Source organism: Helianthus annuus, chromosome 3, assembly GCF_002127325.2.
Source record: "Helianthus annuus cultivar XRQ/B chromosome 3, HanXRQr2.0-SUNRISE, whole genome shotgun sequence".
Lineage (NCBI taxonomy): Eukaryota > Viridiplantae > Streptophyta > Magnoliopsida > Asterales > Asteraceae > Helianthus > Helianthus annuus.
Window position 1 is genome coordinate 151,924,988 of NC_035435.2, and position 25,503 is coordinate 151,950,490.

At 35.3% G+C, this 25,503-nt stretch overlaps 1 protein-coding gene, 1 long non-coding RNA gene and 2 pseudogenes across 2 annotated transcripts; all 4 read left to right on the top strand.

Moving 5' to 3' along the window:
• Positions 1–3,784: 3,784 nt before the first annotated feature.
• LOC110930162 lies at positions 3,785–4,005 on the top strand. Its single transcript, XR_002587668.2, has 2 exons — positions 3,785–3,866; positions 3,965–4,005. It is a non-coding gene; the product is annotated as an uncharacterized LOC110930162 (long non-coding RNA).
• Positions 4,006–10,291: 6,286 nt separating this feature from the next.
• On the top strand, positions 10,292–12,989 carry LOC110932289 (annotated as a pseudogene).
• Positions 12,990–13,509: 520 nt separating this feature from the next.
• Positions 13,510–15,753, top strand: LOC110930163 (pollen-specific leucine-rich repeat extensin-like protein 1). The gene is made up of 2 exons (XM_022173395.2): positions 13,510–13,795; positions 13,886–15,753. The coding sequence occupies exon 2, from the start codon at positions 13,895–13,897 to the stop codon at positions 15,617–15,619; it is 1,725 nt and encodes a 574-aa protein (XP_022029087.1). The 5' UTR covers positions 13,510–13,795; positions 13,886–13,894; the 3' UTR covers positions 15,620–15,753.
• A 6,147-nt stretch (positions 15,754–21,900) lies between these two features.
• LOC110930164 lies at positions 21,901–24,629 on the top strand (annotated as a pseudogene).
• Positions 24,630–25,503: the final 874 nt, after the last annotated feature.

A 25,503-nucleotide genomic window follows, 5' to 3' on the forward strand; every position in this document is an offset into this window, starting at 1 on the left:
CTATATGTCGGTACCGAATCGGTACCGAAAATCGAGTCGGTTCAGGAAAGTCGGTACTGGTACCCGGTACCATTTGCTCATCCTTAGTATGCTATCTCTTTGTTAACTTATTTTGTTTGTTTCTAGGTAATTGGGAGCTTACAGTGTGTTCAGAAATGTGTATGTGTAAGTTAGTTTAGTTTTACATTATGCATTCATGAAACAATGGAAGTTAGAAAATGCAGGATAGAAGGGAGTAAATCTCAAAGCCTTTTGTCAGTGGATGTCTCAGTTTGATTAAATAGTTTTTGGGCATTTTGACTTAGGTTGGTTTTGCGTTGTTGCACTATAAGCTCCAACTATATTCACCTAAAAATTGCAACTGGCATGAGTGGCATTCGTAAGCTAGCTATCATGAGTTTTTCCTACTGGGAATGTTAAAAGAATGGTACTACCTTTAAGTAAATGAATTTTAAAAATGTTGGTAAGGCATTGTGAGTTTTCCCAAACGGGTTCTTATGGTGGAAAAAAAAGGTAATGACAAAGAATCAAATAGGATAAACTATTTGTTCTAATGCGTGTTATATGTTTCATGCGTAATGTTTGGATGTTGGACTTGTGTTTTTGTAGGATTGATACTCTACAAGAGGTGTTTGGGTTCCGGATATTCAAAATGCCTATGAGTTAGCTTTGGATTTTACACATTTTTCCGGCTAAACATGTCATAAAAAATTTGGAAGATTTCTTGGTCAAAGGTGAGATCGTTTTAGAATCTTCTGTTGGCTATATCTTTTATTTTTCTTTAAGAATAAATAATGATAAATTTTCACTATATTTTTAATTTGGTCATTTGGGAAATTTGTTTTTGGTCTATCAAGCCGATCTCTCAAGTGTGATGACTATATGGCCAACTAATGGGAATGGAAGATGCTGTCATGGCCTTGGAGGTATGTTTTTTTGTGCATCACAACATATTTATGAAAATCACTTGCTTCTATTGTTTTGTCCTAATTCGGAAACCTTTACTGTTTATAAAAGATGTACACGACATGATGATTTGCAAGATGTACAAACTGCAAACTCCTCTATTATAAAGATTGTCCCGATGACATGGCATATTCAGTTTTTGTTTATATGGTTTTGTACATGTTGATGTTAGAAAAACAATTTAGCCTCAAAGTAAGTGAACCTTCTTTGTTTTCAGTTTCTTCACCCGTACTACCTTCCTTCCTGACTTTTTGTTCTATTAGTGTGCTCAGTCATTTTTTTCTTATAAGAATGGAAAGGTACTTGATATTGCTTTGTCGTTTCTTTTAGTGTGCTCAGTCATTTTTTTCTTATAAGTTAAACTAATTATACTTTGATATTAAACAAATATTGTTTTTGTTTAGAATGCAAAGAAATTAGTTGTCATTCGGGCCCGTCTGGCTGCTGGTTGTGGGATTGTGGGTTACTTAACGAGTGTTTAAAATTGATTTGTGCAGCAATCGGGTTTTGGATCTGATTGAGCATATGGCTTTGGTCGCAGCCTCCAACTGAGAGCATAATGTTTCGAGTTCTTTTTTCTTGAAATGATAGTGTAGAACTGAACCAATGGTTCGATATTTGAACCGGACTGGATGGTAGCTCTATTGTCATGGGTTTGACACAAACATGGGAAATAAAAGAAATGTTTATTTGCATGTTTATCTGTACTTTTATTTTATTATTCTTGCAGCACACATATTACTTGTGAGTCATACATTTACAGCTACGTTGTGGCTAAGCCTCTACCATTTAACAAAGAAATGTTATAGATCAATGCCTATTGGACATACAAAGTTTTAAAAGCCAAAGTTAAAGCTATTCGCACACAAGGTTTGTTAATATCTTTTATTCATGGAAGGTATTATTTGATTGTTATTTTGATTCTAGGCAAGTCAGACATGTTTAGTAACATGTAAAAAGTGGTTAGGTCAAGATGAATGCTGTTCCAGTTCTGTAGAAAGTTTTCAGATAATTAAGTTTGTTAAATAGGATTACAAAAGGTGAATCATCAATTATAGATATAATTTGAACAAAGAGATTAAGAGGTGTCCAATAAATCAGCAAAAATTCCGACTCGGCTATTTTAGGGGCAGGGTGAACCAACTTGAATAACCTGTTACCCAACCCACCTATAGTGCCCCTATCAATTATTCATGATTATTTGTTTTCCACTTCCGGCTTTCAACCTCAATGGACAACGATGAATTCATTGATGGTGAAATATCTTATTAAGGTTGGTGTATAATGAGCATTTTCATGTTCATTTTTATATTTGTTATGGTCTTGCAAATGACTTTTTTATATTAAAGAAGTTTGTGGTTGTGCAACTTTTGTTAGTGTTGCATCACAACTTCTTGAGACTGTAAGTTATATAATTATCATATATATAATTGTCATGTATCGGTAGTCTGTCAAGAAATCTCATATTCTATATTTGTACAAAATAGTTCATTTCAAAGTAAATAATATGGTTTTGGTTGAAGCCCGCGTATTACGCGGGCATTAACCTAGTTATAATATATATCGAACAACTTAGAAGGTGGAGTAGTGCACGCTTGTTCAAGTGGTTATAATTCCGAGCGTTTGGGCATAGTTCCGAATGAGGTTCCAAGGGAGCAACGCTTCCTTGACAGGGGTCCGGGGGCAACGCCCCTAAGAGCAGGGTCCAAGGGGTGGCAGCCCCTGGCGGGGGTCGAGCTGCCTATGGAGGCTTTTTTTTTAATATAAAGATATCTGCCTCTGCCTCTGGTAGTTACTCATCCCTAACCCTAAAATTCTCAGACAGTTTTGGTCACAAGTTCGTTCTTCTGGTTCATTCATGAATTTGCAATACACACATAGTGTGGTTCGATTTCTCAATTAGACTTGTATCCGATTGAATTATTAGGTAGAACCATTAAAATAATTTGATTTGAGAGTGATTGCACACCTCTCTGATCATCCATGGTATATTTATAGGGTAAATTACTTTTTGAGTCCCTGTGTTTTAGGGTTTTAACCACTTAAGTCCAAAATAAAAATGTTTAACGCCCCGAGTCCCTATAGCCACTTTTCTTAACCATTTGAGTCCAAATTTTTAACACTATTAGAATTTTTTGTTAAGTATTGTTAAATGACCAAAATACCCTTATAGTTGAAAAATAAAAAAATAAATTATTATTAGATTTTCTCTCTCTCTTTTATATATCTTTCTCCCCCTTATCTCTTTCTCTCTCTCTCTCTAAACATTTTGCACCCTTCATCTCTCTCCCATCTTTCTTTCTCTCTCTAGACCACCTGCATCCCCCACCACCATCAACACCACCACTGTCACCACCACACCACCCACCACTGTCTTACCACCGCTATTGAAAACCCTCCACCACCGTCTCACCTCCACCATCAACACCACACCACCGTCTCACCTCTACCATCAACACCACACCACCCACCACCGTCTCACATCCACCATCAACACCACACCACCCACCACCGTCTCACCTCCACCATCAACACCACACCACCCACCACCACTGCACTTCCACTGTCACCACCTGCAACGCCGACCACTAAACAGATCCGGCAACTCCATTTAAACAGATCTTCAATTTTTAGATTGTTGCAACATTTAAACCGCACAGGTCTGCAAAACCCACGGTGGTAGAGGTATGGTGGTGGTATTGGTGATGGTGGTGAGGGGATCTAGGGTTTATAACATCCCAGGCACTAACTTTTAGTCCAAAAACAATCCACACATATAAATGCTCCTTATTAGTTCCTTAGGCGATCTAGGGTTTATTGTATCTTCTTCATCAGCACCGGCGGTCGGTAAGTATCCGCTCAACCAAAATGGTGAAGGGTCGTCAAGGAGAACGAGTCAGGTATTATATATAATCTCTTTCTACAAACCCTAATTTCAATTTCACATTAAAACATATATAAAACTCACTTTTTGCCACATTTTATTTTTCAATTTCAGACTCTACACCAGAGGAACGATTCTCGGTTACAAAAGGTACAGTAAAACTAAAATTACAATTACGTTTTGATTAATTTATTTACTTTATTACCGATATTGAAATTGAAATTTGACATTTCTCGATTTTGTTTTTCTGGCGTCAATTAGGTTAATAGGGTAGTGGGGCGGCACTAGTGGTGGATGTGAGACGGTGGTGGGGTGAGACAGTGGTGGTAGGTGTCTATTTTATTATATATATGTGATTATATATATAGGGGAAGGTTCAAATGAAAACCACTAGTTATTGTGAAAACTCGAAAACTAATTAAAAAAGCCAAAAAAACATACAATTTTTTTTTTCGCAAACCAAATTTCGCAGGTTTTTTTATATAAAAAAATTTAAAAAAAAAAAAATTTGTGTAGTGCACATGTGTACTACAATTTTTTTTTTGAGAAAAAGTTTTTTTTTATATATAAAAACCAGCGATTTTTATAAAAAAAATTGAAAATTTTTTTTTGTGTGTTTTTTAGGCTTTTTTTAGTTAGTTTTCGAGTTTTCACAATAAAAGTGGTTTTCATTTGAACCATCCCCTAAATATATATATATATATATATATATATATATTAACAGTTTATGCATTAAAGAATTGTTACTTGTACTCATGTGCATATAAGACTTGTACTTTGTGTGTAAATGACCAAATTACCCTCATAATTAACAGACTTGGTGGATGGTGTTAGAAATTTGGACTCAGATGGTTAAGAAAAGTGGTTGTAGTGACTCAGGGCGTTAAACATTTTGATTTTGTACTCAAGTGATTAAAACCACTAAAATACAACGACTCAAAAACTAATTTACCCCACAACTTACATCCTGATATGGGGCCAAAAGGAGCAGATTTGAAATCTGCAAATGTATGCAAGTTGACATAAAAACAAAGGGGTAAGTTACTTTTTTAAGTCATTGTATTTTAGTAGTATTAACCACTTGAGTTCAAAATCAAAATGTTTAACGACTTGAGTCCCTATAGCAACTTTTCGTAACTATTTGAGTCCAAATTTCTACCTCAGTTTGAATTTTTTGTTAGTTTTTCATTAAAAGACTAAAATGCCCATGTGTATTATTATATTATTATTATTATTATTATCTTACACACACTGTCTTCCTATCTCTCTCTCTTCCTTCTCTGTCAACCCTAACACCACCATCACCATCACTGCCACACCACCAATCCTAACACCACCATCACCGCTGCAACACTCATCTCCGGCACCACCACCGCCGCACCACCACCACCATCACTTGAGAAATTGCCCAAATGGGTATCGTCCAAATCAGACTTTTTCTGAAATGGGTACCCTCAAAATCAACATTTTATCCACTAAAATTACCATTTTTAACATCAATTATAGGTTTTTAAAGGCGGTTTTGAACAAAAGTGGAATTGATAGAGGGGATTCTAGCAAAAGATAAGGACGAAGAAAACACAGAGGTCTCATTCTTAACACTCAACCCTTGAAACACATAGTTGTTTAGTATGGGATTCTTGAAAGAAACATTAAAGAAGACAACACATAAAACATTAAAGAAGGACACAAATCCTAAACCAAATCCAGAAACGACCTTCTTTTTGGCAAAATGAAAATATGGCAAGTGATCTGTCGCAACCCCCTACCCCGGGAGCGGGAGCCGCGAGCAACAGTCAATTGGTATCGGTGTTTATATCTACCCAATTACTCGTTCAGTACTTATCACTCAACGGATCTGTGACTATGGTCATATCACACATTGGATACCCGTGCCCAATTGTGAAGGTTATCAAGTACTGTATACAAACCCCATAATACTGGCAGCAATTCTAGAATACAAAGACTTAATCACTGCAATTATAACTGATAAACATTTAGGGTTTTGGAAAACATTTGAAATAAGGGCTCGCAAACTGTGAGAAAAGAGAATGAACTAACAAATTGTGAGAAAAAGTAGAATGGACTCAAATTGTAGACTTAGGGGCTTCCTGGTGATATCTCCTGATTATTTCTTTGAATTTATATTGAAAACATACAATGCATGCATTTTAGTAAGATAACCCAAATCACATTAGCCATACAACACGAGACAGAACCCAAACGAACTTAGTCAGGCAGAGCCTCGACATGCGTTGGTAGGTCCTAAATCAATTGGGTTGGGTAACGAATTAGTGATCGGGGGTTAAAATACTTACAACGGGGTAGAGCTTCGTGTTGTAGGGAGTATTTTGACTATAGTTTTCGGCTATAGAGACAGAGAGAAAGAAAGAATGTGAGAGACTTGAAATGTGCAGGGGAATGCCCTATTTATACTAATTTCCAGATTCTGTCGCGCCACGCGACATCTCCATATGAGCCTAGCGTGCAACGCGAGAGCAGCCTGTCACACCCCCAAAATCCACACGCGGAGTACCACCGCTTGGAGGCGTGACATGACCAGGATCAAGCCACCAATCATATTGAACATAAGTATAAATAGTAAATGTCATTCATCAATACGAAAGGTGTTTTCAAAACCAAACATAATCAATAGTGTAGCGGAAGCATTAATGTAAAAACCGAACATAAGTATCATGTTCTCATAAGTAAATGTTTATCATGGAACTCAACAGTCCATGTGCCCACAACGATCGCGCCTCCCGTGCAAGCTCCCTTACTACCTATGGTCCTGCAAGGCATGTAACAGAGAGTCAACAACTAGTTGAGCGAGTTCACAGTAAATAAGTTCATGTCGTAACAGGAGGCTCTGCTAGGCCGATAGTATGTTCTATTGGTGGGGGCTTCCCACATTTGTATATATACTAGACTATTGGTAACCATAGTGTTCTTCTTAACCCGAGAACAATAGTACGTACGAGGTTTACGTAGGTTTTACGTAAGTGTCCTTCTTATCCCGAGGACAGTGGTACGCGGGGGTTTACGTAAGTTTTACGTAAGTGTCCTTCATAACCCTAGGACAGTAGTAGGTATGAGTTTACGTAGGTTTTACGTAAGTGTCCCTCGAACCCTGAGGACAGTGGTAAGCACAAGTATTACATGACTTAAATACGAATAATGTAATCAACTAATACACACAATTATCAATATATGTTTTTAGAAAAAAAATGAACTTTGATGTAACATTTTACTTTGTTTTTTATTTATTATTAAGTTAAATTAGATGCTTGTGTATTACATAAGTTATAACATTTTACTTTATTTATTTTTTTATAAAAAATATTAAATATATAAGAGACAAGCAAAAAAAAAAGAAATAAAATAGTTATAGAGCAATAATCATTGAAATTATTATTAATAAATAACCCGTTATATTAATCAATATATTGATTGACAAAACGATCCATTTGTATTAATTATATAGATAGATTATTCAGATGTTTCTTAGCTAAAAGAACATATAAAAGTATGTAGGAATAATACATGTCATGTAAATAAGTGAGGTTGAGAGGGTTAAAAAAATTACATAGTTAGTCCAAATGTTACAAAATGAAAAGCTAATACCCTAGAAGATGATTTTAAACTATTAGTACCTAAGTCTGTTATTTTGTGCAAACCACAGGGACTAACTATATAATTAACTCGTTAAAAAAAGTCGATGGAGAATACTGAAAATCACATGTATTAATATTTTATTTATATAAGAGTTAATTACATAGTTAGTCCCTGTGGTTTGCACAAAGTATGTAATTAACTCTTTATATAATTTAAAGATAATTTTATGTGAAGTGAAAATTAATTAAGTAGGAGATAATTAAGGAGGAGATAATGGATATATTTAATTATATAAAAATATGTATTTATAATTAAGTAGGAGATAATTAAGGAGGAGATAATGGCTATATTTAATTATATAAAAATATGTATTTATAATTAAGTAGGAGATAATATATGTATTTATAATTAAGTAGGAGATAATTAAGGAGGGAAAAGAGGCGGGAAAACAAAAAAATAGATAGTTCCAATGAATGACACGTGTCCAGTATTGGTTTACTTTCTTATATGTATAGATTATTATTATTATTATTATTATTATTATTATTATTATTATTATTATTATTATTATTATTATTATTATTATATCAAATGATAAAAGAGGTTTGGTACAATAAGGTTATTTTTGTCATTTACCATTTTCAATCAGTTTTAAACTGAGGTTGTCACGTTTATTATACGCTGCGTGTCAACTCCTCACTTTTCATCTTCAGCCTTGCTTCCCAGTAATTCATAAATAGGGTTTGCTGCAATTAAACTCAAAGAGAGAACGCACAAAACGCTGGTGTATATCGCTTTACATCAGTCGATTTTGACCAGATTTCGGCTGGGTCCTGCGTCGTTCCACATCAATCTTCCGATTTGAACACAAGAACCCCTTGATTCTTGCTCTAGTTCTTCCCCGATTTTTGGTTAGTTTGCTGATAAAGTTCTTCGGTTAGTAATCTGAAATTCAAAATGCTATTATTGGATATTGATTACTTAGTTTCAGTTAGTAATTAGTATCTGAGATTCGAAATGATTGAGTTGTATATGATTTTATTTCATGTGAAAATTTGTTTCTCATACAAGTTGTTGGCATCTCTGACTCATGTGCTTTCATAGAAGCAACCTCAGACGAAGACTGTGCCACTACCCTCAAAAGCCAATGGCTTCAGCACTAATTTATTATAAAAAAAGTAATACAAAATTCATACCCATTGTTATATGTTGAGATGCTAGGTTTGGTCAACGCTTCTCTTGATTTTTTGTGAAATTGCTCATAAGTTTGTGAAGGAGATAATCAAAATAATGCCAAAGAAATAAATATATATATATATATATATATATATATATATATAGATGATAAAAGAGAAAAGGAAAACAAAAAGAAATGATTTCTAATTGGTTGGTTGAGTTTTAACTTTGACCAATCTTTCTTTATTGACTTAGGGGCTATTTGGCAACATCTGAATGGTTAAGTGCTGAACTAGTAAGAGGTCTGAACCATTAAGTGTTGAACCAGTAAGAGCTCTGAACCATTAAGTGCTGAACCAGTAAGAGGTCTGAACCATTAAGAGCTTGTATAATGCTTAACCGTTCAGAGGCAAATGTCTGACCAATTCAGATTAGAGGTCTTAACCATTCAGACTCTGTACAATGCTTAACCATTCAGAGGTAAATGTCTGAACCATTCAGACATCTGCTCGTGAAACAAACAGTCTGAACCATTAAGTGCTGAACCAGTAAGAGAGGTCTGAATCATTAAGAGCCTCATTAAGAGGTAAACAAACAGCCCCTCAGTCCACCTTATTTTACCTGTGATCCCTTGTCCTCTTAACCCTAGTACATGATACAGTGATAGTGACAATCCATGAATATCCCAGATTTTATGCTCCTTCATAAATTGTATTTAACACTTCCTAACTTCCCACGTAAATCCAACCTAAAACTCTCTTCTCTATAGTTTTTCCCCAATTTTTGTAGTAGTCAAAAAATCAGAAACATAAAGAGGCACCGATTAGGCGGTGTGACATTGGGTCACTCAAAAAGAAAGTCACCGTTCAAAAAATAAATAAATAAATAAATAAAGAGGCGTGTCCTGCATCCTGTATCTACCCTCTTTTAGGGTTTCTTAGGATGTAGGGAGTGGTTAGACACTTGAAAGTGGCAAACTTCAAAATCAACCAATGAGAGTGTGTCATGTAATTCAACGAAAAGTGTTTAAACTATGCTCAAAAGTGTTGGCAATGGTTAGACACTTCATGAATTGGTAAACTATTTTAAAAAAAGGAAAAAAAGGTGTGATTGGTTAAGATGGCATGGACCCCACCCCACACACCCCCTCTCCCCCTACCCTCCTTCTCCCCGATCGGTAACCCATCCCCCCCGCTTCTTTGATTTTTCCGAGCAGCAAAACCCATCGGCGGCGGTGTTACCGCGCGGTAAAGTAAACCACCTTTGCCGAGTGGGTTTGCCGCCCACTCCGGATAACCTTATTTTCTTTAATTTCTCACACACTTACGAACCCAAAATCCAATTATTAACACTCGATTGCACTTCAACTTTACATTTTTCATCGATCTTGAAAATATCCACCACTGTTCTTCACCCAAAGCGTAAGTTCTTCACTCTTTTGTTGTAAAGTCTGAATCTTTACGTGTTTTTTGAGTTCTTTTTGGTCTCCTGAGGTTCAATTATGTTGTTTCTGTATTGATTCATTGATTTGTATCAATTATGTTGTTTCTGTATTGATTCATTGATTTGTATCTGTATGTTAATTAATGTGGGTTGTTGTGGGTTAATTTGGAGAAATTGAATTTAGGGTTTGTAAGATTTTTTGTTCATATGGGTGAAGAGGGTATTGTGAATTTGATGTCTGCAAGAAAGCTCTTGAAGGGTAATTTGGAGATAAGTAAAGGGTTAGGGTTACAGTTGCAAAAAGCTGGACCTAATAATCAACAACTGTAACCAAACAAAATGCAGAATATGGAAGGCGCTTATAGGCCTCGCCTGGGGCCTAGCCCGCCTAGGTGAAAGGCGCAACAAAGGCGAGGGTCTGAGAAAAAAAAAGCGCACAATGAAAAAAACTAAAATTTATATTATGTATTAGAAAAATAATAATATTCTACGAATAAAATAAACAAAGCCTATTATATAACATTTAATATCATCCATTTAGTACCAAAAGTTATAAAATATTAGTGTATTGGTGTAAAAAAGTAGTTTTCCTTAGATAAAAGTAGAATTTTGGCTGGAATCTTTCCGGAATATAGAGAATTTGGCCGGAAACTCTCCAGAATCTAGGAATCGCCCTGGACTCTACGTCTGAGTCATCACCTATAGAATTAAAGCGCTATTGCCTCGACTTAAAAATGGGCTTAGGCACAAGAGGCGATTGCTTTTAACAACTATGAATTTTGATTAATGGCTAATATGTAGACATGTAATTTTAGCAGTGAGGGTCAGAGGATTTGGGTTGTTTGCCTTGTATTTGTAGACTAAAAGCTGTTCTTTTTGGTCACACAAACCCGTAAAAGTGGAACTATGTTTCGTTTGTTTGTTGGTGTTACTATTACGCCGATTGGTTGACTGCGAAAAAACTTTCTTCGGGAAGTAATGGTTTCCAACAATGCAACTTTCGACTGAAGCCTCTTATCAACCGATTTCCAAATTGCTGCCAAAGCCTTTGCTGAGAAGTGGAAGAAGTTTAATTCTGATTTTCCTGAATGGTTATGGATTGATTGCTCAAACAGATTAGGGTTTGCAGCTCATGGAGTTAGCGATGGATATTTGTCTGTACAAAATGTGTTCTTTAAAGTTCAAAGTTCTCTCAAGGCTTGACTTCATACATATCACATAAATCACACGCAAACACATTCAATATGTTATCTGATCTTCGGTTTCTTATGCAGGAAGAACATGGTGAATGCAGTTCAAACGATTATGAAGAACCGGTTGATAATGCCACTTTGGTATGCATGTTTTGACTTCTATACCGTTCTTTATGTTTGTGGCTTCTGCAGAGTGCTTGATTATCAATAATGACAAAATAGAGGAATCTTGATAAAAATTAATTTGAATTTTGAAGGTGCAGATCACTAGTGATGATGGACACCAGTACGACTTCCACATAGTATACAGCTTATCATACAATGTTCCAGTGCTCTACTTTCGTGCACACAGTAGTGGTATGTCGATCTCTACCAGTTTGTGACATAACAGTTAACATGTAAAGTAGGGGTGTTCAGAATTCGTTTCGAATTCGAAAAATTCGAAATTTGATTTAATATGATTCGATTATCAAGAATTCGTTTCGATTATCAAGAATTCGAATTCGAGTCAAGTAAATCGAATACGAATTTATAATTTTAAATTCGATTTGATTTGAAATTCCAATTAAAATTATACATATTTATTTATTATTTTTATATATAATACATATATAACTTCTATTGGGCTATAGGATAAATGAATCTCTAAATTTATTCTAAGTATGAAAACAACTCATTACCAAACTCATTAAAAGCCCATAACTTAAACGAATTTATTACATGTTTTAACTTAATTTGAATTAAAACAAATTTATTAGAATTTATCCGAATTCGAATTCGAATTTGAATTTTTAACCGAATTCGAATATGTATTTTGATTCGAATACGATTTCAAATTGAATTGGCTGATTCTTAATCTAATTCGAATTCAAGCAAAAATACAAACTATTTGAAAAATTCGATTCGAGCAATTCGAAATTTTGATATTCGATTTCATAAACACCCCTACTTTTTTTTTGTAGTATTGGCCCGTATGGGTCAATGAGCGGGTTGGGTAGCAGGCCAAAACAAATTGTAACGGGTCAATTTGTAGTACTGGCCCGTATGGGTTCTCAAATTGCTACCTGAATCTTGAAAATTCTAGGTTTTTTTTTTAATCTTTATCAAACTAACTCGCAAGATGTATAATGGTAACTTAGTTATTTGATCCCTGTTTACATTCAAAATTAGTTAAATTTTCGATCTTTAAGATTTCCAAAAGTGATGTTTTGATCCCTATTTATTAGTTGAATTTTCGATCTTTATGACTTCCGAAAGTGATGATTATCAACTGTGTAGATGGACAGCTTTTGAATCAAGATGAAATTGAAAAGAATCTACTAACAGAATCCGCCAAGGTGCTAACAGAATCCAAATGGACCTTCATAACTCAACAAGTAAATTCTTATCTCCCTCAAATCCATTGATTCTTTGCATGTAATATAACAAACTCTATTTCACATGATATTTGATGTTTACTTATGAATATTTTCAACTGTAGGAGCACCCGTACTTGAATAGACCATGGTACACGCTACATCCATGTGGAACAAGTGAGTGGATGAAGTCATGAAGCTACTCCTTGCTAATGAGAATTCAACAGCCGAAAATAGGGTTGAGCAATACTTGATATCATGGTTTTCAGTGGTTGGCCAAGTTTTTGGTCTGAAATTGCCCTTAGATATGGTAAAAAGCGATGGTTAACCATTTATAAATAAAAATTTGGTTTGTTATTTGCTTATACAATCACATAATTAACACAAAAAATGATTCGATAGTTCATCTACTCTTTTATAGTTGACGGGTAGTAATCAAGTTTTAAACGTGTTAATCGTATTTGTATTTTTGACATGATAAAAAATTCAGGTTGTGTTGTGTTCGTGTTGAACAACCCAGCCCGCCAACGGCCAAACTAGTCAACCCGAAACACATCAACCTGTCAACCCGACACAATTTATACTTGAAATGCGGCATAGCCGCAATAAATATAGAAAACCAATTGATACTCATTCTATATACATTTAGTGGTCATACTATCATGCTTAAAATTGTAAAGAATAATGAACATACATGATATAAATATATCACCTTTATAAGTAAATTAAAGTCCCATTGTTACAAGATAACAATGCAATAAAACTTGTAATATATAATTTGTACAATGCTATATTGCTATTCATATTTGGTTAGCGGCTATTGAAGACCACCACTCTCCTCCCTTTTTTCCCCATAAACATTCAATATCCTTCTTATTTTATTTAGGTTATCTAAACAATATGCAAGTTTAGTGGTAAACGACATTCCATATAAATAGGATGATTTCATGATGATCAACACAATCTTAATGTCCCACAAACAATGCCAATTTCTTTGGAACATCACAAATTGCATACATCATCTCAAACCAACACATGCATTCCAACTTTTGTGGAATGAAAACATAAATTAAAAAAAAAAAAACAATCAATGATTCTTTCTTCATGTCCTATGATCCCCTTCACGCCTTAATTGTCCAATTTTCATCACTTGAATCAACAAGGTATGATCAACCACAATCTATAAACAAACATTATTTTTGATTTAATTTTGAATCCTATCATATTTTCATGTATTTCCTTGCAAAATGCAGGCTCGACGAATGGCGTCAAAAGCGGCCACGAAGGACAAAAAGACATCTTCGTCGACACCAACACGAAAAGCCGCAACTACAACTACTGCCCAACCAAAGAAACAGGCCACGACGAATCCTGTTTCGACAGAAAAGACAACCTTGTCCCCCTCGAATGAAACCAAAAAAGTTGCATCAAACACTGACTCTTCCAACCAAACCACCAAAAAACAACCACCATCTCCCGCTCGAGCGCGTACGCCTAGCTTACGCAGTCCTTCTCCTAATCTTAAAGCCGGTATACGTAGTCCTTCTCCGAATCCTAAAGCTAGTATACGTAGTCCTTCTCCGAATCTTAAAGCTAGTATACGTAGTCCTTCACCGAATCTTAAAGCCAGCATACGTAGTCCTTCTCCTAATCCTAAAGCTAGTATACGCAGTCCTTCTCCGAATCCTAAAGCTAGTATACGCAGTCCTTCACCGAATCCTAAAGATAAATTACGCAGCCCGTCTCCGAATATCAAAGAAATCAACACAAAAACCCTATCATTGAAAACGCCTCATTTGACGCCAAAATCTAAAGAAATTGTGAAATCTCCACCACTTCCTAAACCAGGAACTAAAAGAAGCCCAACAAGTGGTAAGAAGGACAGCATTGGAAGTACTAAAAAGCTAACCAAACAACCAACAAAACTAGCTCCAAAATTAAAACCAAAAGATCATGATCAAGTTTCTGAAAAGAGTCAAAATGAAGATGAGAGTGATCTAGAGATTGATCAAGATGGTGTAGAAACCGATTCTAAGCAGTCTCCGGCAGCTACCGATCAAGAAGATGAATTAGAATCAGAAGCAGAACCAGAATCAGAGAAGAAAGTTGAAGCCGAGCATAAGCCTGGGCTGGATCAAGATTCAGAGCCGAATCTAGATGTGGACCACAAGCTAGAGCCAGAACAAGACTTCGAGCCGAAACCAGAAGTGGAGTATGAGCCAGAGCCAGAACTAGAGCCTGAGCCCAATGTGGTGGAAAAACTAGAGTTAAAACCGGAGCCAGAATCAGAGCCGGAAACTGAAGGCGAACATAAGCCACAGTTGGATCAAGATTCGGATTCGAATCTTGATGTGGAGCATGAGTCAGAACCGGAACAAGAAGTGGAGGAAAAGCAAAAGCCGGAATTAGAAGCAAAAGCAGAACTAGAACTAGAACCAGAACCAGTGTATAAGCCGGAGCCAAAGATGGAAGAGGCGAAGCTCGAAATGGAACATAAGCAAGAGATGGAACTGGATTTAGATTCAAAGCACGAAATGAAGTATAAGCCCGAGCCAGAGTTGGAGCCGGAACCAAAGCCTAAGCCCAAAGTGGAGCATAAGCCAGAGCCGAAGTTAGAGCCCGAAATGAACAAGATACCAGAGCCCAAACAACAGCCCAAGATTGCTCTTATTGCTAGTCGCTTCTTGGAGCCCAATGTAGCCCAAGAAGATCAACAACCAATAAGGAAAGAAGCAATAGTGGAATCTAAAAAAGTGGAAGAAAAGAAAAAGGAAGAAAATGGAGGGGTGGCAAGGGGCAGAGATGTGGTGGCCATAAATAGCCATGTTGGGGTTGGTCTCGACAAGAAGGATAATACGGCGTACAATAATGTGATAGAGGAGACGGTAATTAGGCTTCGTGAACAAAGAAAGAATAAGGTGAGCGCGTTGGTTGGGGCATTCGAAACCGTGATTTCTTTGGAATCAGAATGCAACACCCCACCCTAATGTGACTGACTGATGTATACAAAATTTAGCAGCAGATGTACTTTTATCGAAAATGGATTGTGTTCATACTTACAAGAGAAATACTATTCAAGTGTAAAATGGATAAGTACAAGAGAACTTAGAATTAAGTAGTCTCCAACATGTTCAACCTCTTTAACTTTTTTTTTTGTTGCTCTAGAATTTTTTCCTTTTAGAAATCTCTTGAGATATATGCTCAAAACAATGCGTTATTGTCAGCTTAATGCTTCATGAAGTTGAAATTTAACAAAAACTTATAAAAGTATCTTGAAATGTAAACAAACAACGCCTAAAACTCATATTGAAAACGACGACTCTATTTCACTCTATGCTCACAGCATATATATACTTTAGTGGCGGATCCAGTAATTTTTTCCAAGGGGTTTCTTTCGTTAGCTTTTCACTAATTCTCGATATTTTTTTCCAAATCATACAAAGTTTCAACTAATTTTTATCATTTTTTTTTCCAAACCGAGGGGTTCCTGGGAAGTCCCAAAAACACCATGGATCCGCCCCGTTATACTTATCCAACTGTCAAATATACTTAAGATGTACATATAGTATATGATGTATATACTTAAAGTTGATGTTTATGGATCAACTTGGTGCAATTTTCATCATCAAGTATATCATATGTATTTAACTTTAGTTTTAATGCAACAATATTACAAGGTTTTAAATGATGTCTTTAGTGCATGGGGGCTGCTTTGGGAGTCATTATCAACATATTCTTAAAAAAATCATCATGATTTATATATTGTTAGGTAAATACAAGGAAACAAGTTTAGTCCAGTAGTATTCATCATCATTAGATTGCTTTGGTGGAATTTGTAGTTTGTAGAATTGAATTGACCATGACCATGAGGATAAAGGTAATGTTGTGGAGCATCTTGAGTGGTAGTGGATGGTTGGATTATTATCCTATGTCATGATGACTGTCGGCTAAAAAAGCCTAACCTGAGTAAGCTTGAAGATCTAATATTGCCAATGGTTCATGCAAAGGGCCCAACGTGTAGGTCTGTATGTAACTGTGAACCGGGGAGAAGGTGGTTCAATACTTTACCCACGATATTATCAGCCATTTGGAACGAAATTTTCCTTGAATTGAAAGAAAAATGATTCAGTATACTTTATAAGTTCTAACTACAAAGATCTTCCGCCAAATGGTACTAAGACCACCGGTAGTGGGGGGTTTTTGGGCGTTTCCCGGGGGCGTTTTTTCAAAAAAATCCTCCAAGGCGTGCTTTTATCAACGCCTTTCTTCAAATTGTTTGGCCTATAAGATCATTCCAAATCAAATATCATTAGTTTTAAATTTAAAAAACAAGAAAATAATAATTGGGTAATCATTGATGGGGCATTATTGGGCATTATCCCACTATGCCCATTTGAGAAAAACGCCACATAAGATGTTTGTTAAATTTTCATAACCGACCGGTTTGGATTATTGAAAATAACAGTTCGGTTTAACCGCTGAATCTGGTCTTCTTGACATGTGTCATTTTAAGCTCATTTCATTTAAAAAAAATATAATTATACTAGGTTACAATTCTATATATTACACAGGTTGATAAATGTAATGTTATATAATTAGTAACAAAAAAGGTTATGTTTTAAAAAACCATATTCATTGCACGGTTGAATAAACCCATTTATTATACTAATTGAATAAAATATAATATAATTTCTTAACATATACAGTTTTCAAAATATGTTTTTAAAAAATAAAGATTGAGGTGACATTTATAATTTTTGTCAAATTAATTTCAAACATTAGTTCTTTGAACCTGTATTAACTTTTGATTTTTTAATACCCTCTATTTTTTTTATTTTACATTTTATGTTGTATTTTTACCATCCAACCACATCAAATATTTAAAAATTATTAGAAATCACTCATATGTAAAAACAATTATCATCATTATTCTACGCTTTATAAAATTTTAACCAATATAATTTTGAACTTTGTGAAGGTCTTAAATAAAAAATATAAGTTTATTTAAAAAATTAATTACTAAATTTCATATTAAATTCATTTGGTTAATGATATAAGTTTATAAATAGAGTAAATTACAAGTTTTGTCTTTTATGTTTGTATCATTTTGCAGGCGGTGTCCTTTGGTGCAAAAGTTTACAGGCGGTGTCCTTTACCTTCCAAAATCTTGCACGTTATATCCTTTAGCCCTAATCCAGTCAAATTTTTTGGTTAAATATGGTCATGTGCCTTGCACATGAGGTCATTCTTGTTATTTAACCTTCCTAGGGGCTATTTTTTAAATAATTATTAATCAAGGACTAATTATATAAAACTGAAAAATAAAAATAAATATATTTATATCTTAGTTCAGTTTCAGCGAAATTCCCAAAGTATAAACGAGATGAACCCTAATCTGACAAACTGCAAATTGAGACGATCAAGCCCCTGTAATGCCCAATTGATAGAGGGCTTTTGATCTTCAGTTAAAACAGATCGAGAGACACAACGGAATCACTTACAATGACGATGAAATGATGAAGAGCGAGACGATCGGAGTTACGAGGTGTTCGAGATCCAATTCCGGTCATCACATTGTGGCACTTGTGATGGAAACTATACGGTTTCGGTTAGTTTAGACACTGGTGATGACTGTGTAGAATATGAAGATGGTGATAAAAGGATATTATGGAAGTATGGAGCATTAAGTGAGTTTAATTTTGATCAGAATGATGAAGTGTTTGATGAGTACTTGCAGGATGTGGGAGGGATTAGGGTTTATACTGTTGTGGTTGTGAATACGGATCAAGGGGATAGATTAAGGGCGGTGGTGGGGAAGTCCTGGCATGCTTGGGTTGTAGGTAGGGTTGGAGAGATGAATTTGGTGGCGGAAATGGTGGCGGAGATGTTTGTGAAGGTATTTGTGAGTGGCGCGAAAGATGAAGGGAGTATTCAAGGGGAGTTCATGCCTGTTGGTGCTGATGGGAAGATTGTTCTTTCATTCAATTTATTGAATGATGATCTGCGTGATTGAGCTTATGATTGGTACATAGGTTTATTGTTCTTTCTTTCCTTCAATTTGTTGAATGCTGGTCTGCATCATAATTGCTTCTGTGATGATTGGTATTGAGCTTTGCTTAAACTGAACTCAGATATAAATATATTTATTTTTATTTTTCAGTTTTATATAATTAGTCCTTGATTAATAATTCTTTACAAAATAGTCCCTGGGAAGGTTAAATGACAATAATGCCCTCATGTGCAAAGTACATGATCATATTTAACCAAAAATCTGACTGAGTTAGGGCTAAAGAATATAACGTGCAAGATTTTGGAAGATTAAGGACACCACCTGTAAGCTTTTGCTCCAAAGGACACTGCTCGCAAAATGGTGCAAACATAAAGGACAAAACTTTTAATTTACTCTTATAAATATGTAGTTGTGTTTCGGCAGCCTCGTTTTGAGGTGTGTCTGCGTTTTTAATGAAGTTAACTTTTCGAAAAAAATAATATTATAATTATCTTTAATTAAAATAATAATTATCCATAATTAAATAGAGGTGAGAAAACAAAAAAATTGATTACTCTAATAGTTTCTTTTATTACGTAGATATAAAAATAAGTATGGTTAGCACGAAATGCCGCAACATTCAACAATAAGGCGAAGCAAATATCAAGGATTGTGGGGACACAAAGGCACTATTATTATATATATATATATATATATGGAATCCATTAAGTCTAATCAACTTTTAGGATAATCTTAGCCATCTAAACTCATCAACTTTTGATCTTGACCCTTTAAACTCAAATAAAAAACTGTAATCCTAAAATGAGGAAGTTTTGAAATTTGAACGGTTTTCTGATTTAATCTCTCCCACGTTTGTCTTCTCCCCACGTTCCTGTAACTTCCATTACACTTCCTTCTTTAAAGCAGACCTGATGTATCTCAAACCTACATTTTTGCCCCATTCCCCTCCATCGCTCTCTATCCAATTGCTATACGAGGGTTTCTTCCAATTCTCCCATGAAATTCAACCAACATGCTCCATCAAACAACCACACTAATCTAGTATGTACATACACACACAATCGTAACCAGATGGATGCATATCAACCCTAATTTCTTCAGATGATGACGCAGCCGACCACCCTCCGGATTGAAGCCCTGAAATCATTGATGTTTAACCCCGTCGCTAGAAATCATCGCCATGGCAAGTCTCCTTTTGTTTAGATTCGAAGGTATAGCTATATTCTAGATTTTTATCTTCAGTTTATGTAACAACTCTCATTAAAATCAATAATTAGAATGATAATTAGTCAATAAGGAAACCCTAATTGAGACACCCAAGTAATTCCGCACTAACCCTAAAATTTTCGAAACAATCGGAATCAGGATCAGGGCCCCTAAAACTCAGGGGGGGTTAAACCCTAGTGATAATTATCCCTAAAGTTTGCTGTACAAATTGAAATTCGAATTTTTAATGAATCAGCAAAGCTAGTCCCGAACTCAGCTAGCTTAGGTATATAGACTGCACCCTTTACGGACCGTAAAGGGAAAAGCCATACGGTCCGTAAGGGAGTCCCAAAATTCACTATAAATAGCCGACCTTGGGACTTGAAATTGGAAATGAAAACGACGTAAAGTTGTTGTCTGTACGTTGAGTTACAGTCGTTATACTACAATTAAACACACACTGCTTTCGAATTGCTGCCGCAAAACAGGGTAATCATTCGATCGCTATTACGATTCATTTTCCGAGATCAATATATCCAAAGAATGTTTAAGTGCCGCCCACATTGGGTTATACTTTGTTGTTCGTCGTTAAATCGATGAATGTTTAAGTATTGCACTTTGTCGTTCATTGTGAGAATTTGATTTCGTGAGTTATCGTGACTGCTGTATTGATCACTAACCCAGTTTTGTGTGCATTATTATTGAAATTAGGTTAACCAGGCTAAATCATATTCTGTCCGTATTAAATCTGCAATGTGAGTCATTCTCTTTTTATCAACTGTTTTACAATACTCCAAATTATTTTCAGAATTATAATTACAATGATTAAGTTTATGTAATCACCAAATTACAGCCAGTATGTGGGGTATTGTGCACATTACTACAGTTTTAATCACATTAGGTGGGCGAACCTAAAATTAAGTGATATACGTCATTCATTGGGGCAGCCAATGGTGATATGACCACAGTCACAGATCCGGTCGAGTGACAAATACTGTGGGTAGTTGGTTGATAATAAACATATGTAAAAACTCTTAATACTGTGAATTATAACAAATGTGTTGTTTTTAGTAAATAGAATGATTCACTCAGTATTTCCCCGCTGACAAAACCTTTTTCAAACATGTTTCAGGTGATCTACTGTAATTCAGGAAAAGTGCCGGAGAGCATTTCAAGCTTAAGATAGTGGCTCAGTATAAAATAAAGAAATATGTTTTGAAATAAAGATTTATCAGAAAAATCTTATTATTGTAAATTATCGGGGTTTTATCCCGAGTTGTGAAATAAAATAATCGGGAAAAGTTTTTAGCTTTATAACGATCCTGATGTTAAAATTTCCGCTGCTAAAATCACATAAATAAATATCACGGGATTTCTGTCCCGCGGCTCCTGAAACGGGTCAAACCGGGTCATGGGCCGTGACAGTTTACATCAATTCACGATTTGCAGAAATCTTCATTGTGATTCCTCTTAATCATCTGCATAATCTAAATTTGTTCAAAATTCGTTTTTTTTTTTAAATTGAGCGATTTTTGCAGTTCTCTATACAGTTTTGCAGGTGCCATATTTGGTCTATGATTTTGAAGATTCAGTTTTGTTTGTGGTTTATGATTTTGCATGTTCAGAAGGAGCTTTAGCGGGTTTTTTTTTTTTAATCAAACTCACGGTTACCACAAAACTTCATCTAGGTTTGTTTCTATTTTATCTTCATCCGAAGTTTTAGCGGTATTATTTTATTTAGGATTTAGAGTTTATGTTGAGTGATTTGTAGCGACCAACACCTGTTCGATGTTAGCGTCAAAATTGCCATTCACGGGTACACCGCTGCTGGTGGCGCGAGTTCTGGTTGGTGGGTTGTCAACAAAAGTGGAGCGTATTGAGGAATGATTGTTCAACCGTCAGAGGAGGGTATGTAATTTCATTTAAGAAGTTGTTTATCATAGATCTTGGATGGTCATCAAAGGTATTCATAGTCTTTTTGAAGACACATTGAGCTGTGTGGAATTTAAAAAAAAATTAAGTAGGCTTAGATTCTAATCTTGTAGCATTTAGCAAGAAATCCCTTATTAAAAGTTTTTGATTTCTTTTATTGTAGTTCATGCTTTGTAGTGTTCAAAGAAGGGTTAATTGATCAGTCATCACGGGTTCTTTTTTTTGTGGTTCATGCTTACATATGAAATGGAAGCAATTCTAGGTTTTAGTTCCGCTTGCGAAGTAACACTACGTTTCTGGCTGTTCAATAAAAGGCATTGCTCAAGAACTATTTCTGCTCTCAATCTTCCGGTAAACTGTATGTTTCTTTTCGACACTCATTTGAAGTCATTCCCTGTCAATTTGGTAAGAACCATATCCCAAAATCATTCAAAGGTTGATTTGTAGTAGAAGAGAGTCATAATCTTTTTTGTGAAGGGTTTTTGTTGTTGATCAGGGTGGTTCCTTGTGTAAAAGAATGTGAAGTGTCATCTCAAATATATAATAAGACGCAATTCTGTAAGAATCGTCGACTGGTAAAGGAAAATTTACTCTTAAGACACACAATGTTTATCTGATCTCTAAGTAATATAGTTTTTATTTAGAGTGTTAATGTATAATCTTAGTTGAAAAGGAGAAGAACAGAAGCAAGAAGTTCTTACCAGTAGTAGTTTTCAACAAGTCTTCTTTTCGGTAAGTCTTTAGCCTTAATTTAGATTAAATAAATTTGTATACTTTCTGTATTATCTCTCTTTTATGCCTACCAGGTGTTGGTGTTTGCTGAAATACCTGAGTGAGTGTTAATCACATAATGGTCTCCACATTTTAATAAAGACAATGTCATGTAGATACTTTTTTGCCTAGAACAATAAAGCTTGTACAAGTTGCAACTGCTAGAGGTAATCAGGTTGCTATTAAGATGCTTTTTCCTTTATCATCTCAAGTGGAAACTAAAGGAATGCATATTCATTAATCCATAGTTCTTTCTTGATGTCATGAGCCGACAATAATCCAGCTAAAATTGTTTATATGTTTCCCATTCGCAGATAGTGCTTACCGGCTCGGTTCCTGAATACATATATCACTTTTCTTATCGTCAATCTTCCATAATTACATAAAGATTTGCCAGGTTTGTTTGAACTTTGAACTTTTATATCATACAATGATACAATTTTCTTTCTTATGCAGGGACGTATCATACAATAATCTCAGTGGTCCTATGCCAAAACTATCGGCCAGAACGTTTAGGTGAGTTCTTCATCTCGAGTGGTGTTTAAATTTGTGTTTTGAAATTAGAATTAATTGATTATTGCAATTTGAAGGTGCAACAATCAAGTTCTAATATTTGGATAAAAAGATTGTTTATTTTTATCTAATGTTAATGTTGTTTCGGTTTCAGAATCATTGGCAACGCTTTACTTTGCGAGCAGAATTCTGTGAATAATTGTTCATATATTTATCCCGAACCTCTCTCTTTTCCATCAGATGGTTTTACAGGTGATACCATGTTCGTCTTTTTCAGTTCATACTACTATTATTGCTTGTAAGGATTATTAGTTATAAACTAACAATTTATTTATTAGACCAATCCTCATCAAATGGAAAAAGACATCATTTGAGTGTTGCTCACGGGTCAAGCTTCAGTGCTTTGTTCCTAATAATCATAGTCATCACATTGCTTATATGGTAGCGGTATAGGAAAAACCAACAAATATTCTTTGATGTTAAAGGTTAGTCATTAGTGTGTTATATGCATTTTAGTAATGTTTTATTGTTATTATTAAATAAGTGTTAAATGTATTATATATGCAGAGCAATATGATCCGGAGGTATGTTTGGGCCACTTGAAGAGGTATACTTTCAAGGAACTTCGGGCTGCAACCGGCCATTTTAATGCAAAAAATATTCTCGGGAAGGGTGGATATGGAATTGTTTACAAAGGGACGTTGAATGACGGCACGACTGTAGCTGTAAAAAGATTAAAAGACAATAACAATTTTGGATGAAGATTTCGAGGCTGTTGTTGGTGATTTCGGGCTGGCAAAATTATTAGACCACCGTGATTCTCATCTCACCACCGCTGTTCGTGGGACTGTGGGCCACATTGCCCCGGGTATCTGTCAACGGGCCAATCATCGGAAAAAACCGATGTATTTGGTTTTGGGATCTTGCTTCTTGAACTGATTACTGGACAAAAAGCCGTTGACTTTGGAAGAGCAGCTAACCAGAAAGGAATAATGCTAGATTGGGTACGTTATATAATCCGTTCTTAATGTTTTACACCTTATTACATTTGATTATCTGATCGCGATAATGTGGTTTGTTTTACAGGTAAAGAAGCTCCATCTAGAAGGAAAACTAAACTTAATGGTGGATAAAGCGTTAAAACAAGATTTCGATCGGGTGGAGTTGCAAGAAATGGTTCAAGTTGTGCTATTGTGTACGCAATTTAACCCTGGTTATCGGCCGAAAATATCAGAAGTATTGAGAATGTTGGAAGGAGAAGGGTTAGTTAAGAGATGGGAAGCATCACAAAGTGTTGAAACCCCAAGATTTAAGGGGTTAGAAAGTATTCCACAAAGATATTCAGATTATATGGAAGACTCTTCACTTGTGGTTGAAGCAATGGAACTTTCTGGTCCAAGATAACATGGAGTTATTGTCATATATTTTGGTTTTCGTGTGGTTGTGGTCCTTGTGGATATAGTTGTTGAATGCATGTGTAAAGAAGGTAAAGGAAATCTAGTGTTTGTTTTTGTTGGAATGAATGTATTACGTGGTTATCACAACTGAAGTCACTCAATAGCAAATGTACATCTTTTTTACGTTATGAGATATAAATTTTTGTATGCATTTGAGGGTTTATGATGACTATTTTTTCTAATGACCAACAAAAGGCCCGATCAATCGGGTTAACCCAATGACAAAAGGCCACCCACGCCCACGAACGTAGATGACCTGGGTACCGGTACCAAAAATGTTGGTACGGTACCGGTACCGAAAATGCCAAAAAGTAGGTACCGCTACCAATTGCTCATCCCGTGCAATTGAAAGTGTTATCTTCTTGCATATATAATTTAACTTGAATAGTTGTTTGCAGGCTAGATGATTGTCGGTCCCATAAAAGCCTTATATATGGACGAAATACATGAAGGCAATACGTTGTTCATCCAAAGAAAAACATGCATTTTGCTTGAAATGAAAAGGTTAGTAGTGTATGCTATATTGAGTTATCTCATAATACCTTACAGTTTTGATGAAACCTGGTATTAGTTTTAGCAGCCATAATTTCTTTAGCAACCCCTTTCATAAATTGAATATCGAATAACCGAACTTATTTGAGTTGGTACTCGGTTGAAGTGTCGAGCCATCAAAACCTGACTAACCCGAAACACCGATTAAAAATACCTGATAAATACCCCTAACTTTATGTATTGAATATAATATATTTTTTGGAACTCCTATAAATAATCTTGATGTTTAACTACTGGCATTAACTTAGTCTCGATGGTTTGCAGATTTACATCTTTTGTCATGTAGGTTCTTTGTAGGAGTAGAATATTTTGGAGATCTGTATTGTGTTCTTTGGGTGGGTCATGGGTCCCACGGTATGACTATGCCAACAACATACATTCTAAATTCATATATGTTAAATTTGCCCATCTTTTACTTTTGTATTTAAAT

Excerpts from the sequence above, each read along its gene's own strand:
- LOC110930163 (XM_022173395.2), top strand. The coding sequence starts at position 13,895 with ATGGCGTCAAAAGCGGCCACGAAGGACAAAAAGACATCTTCGTCGACA.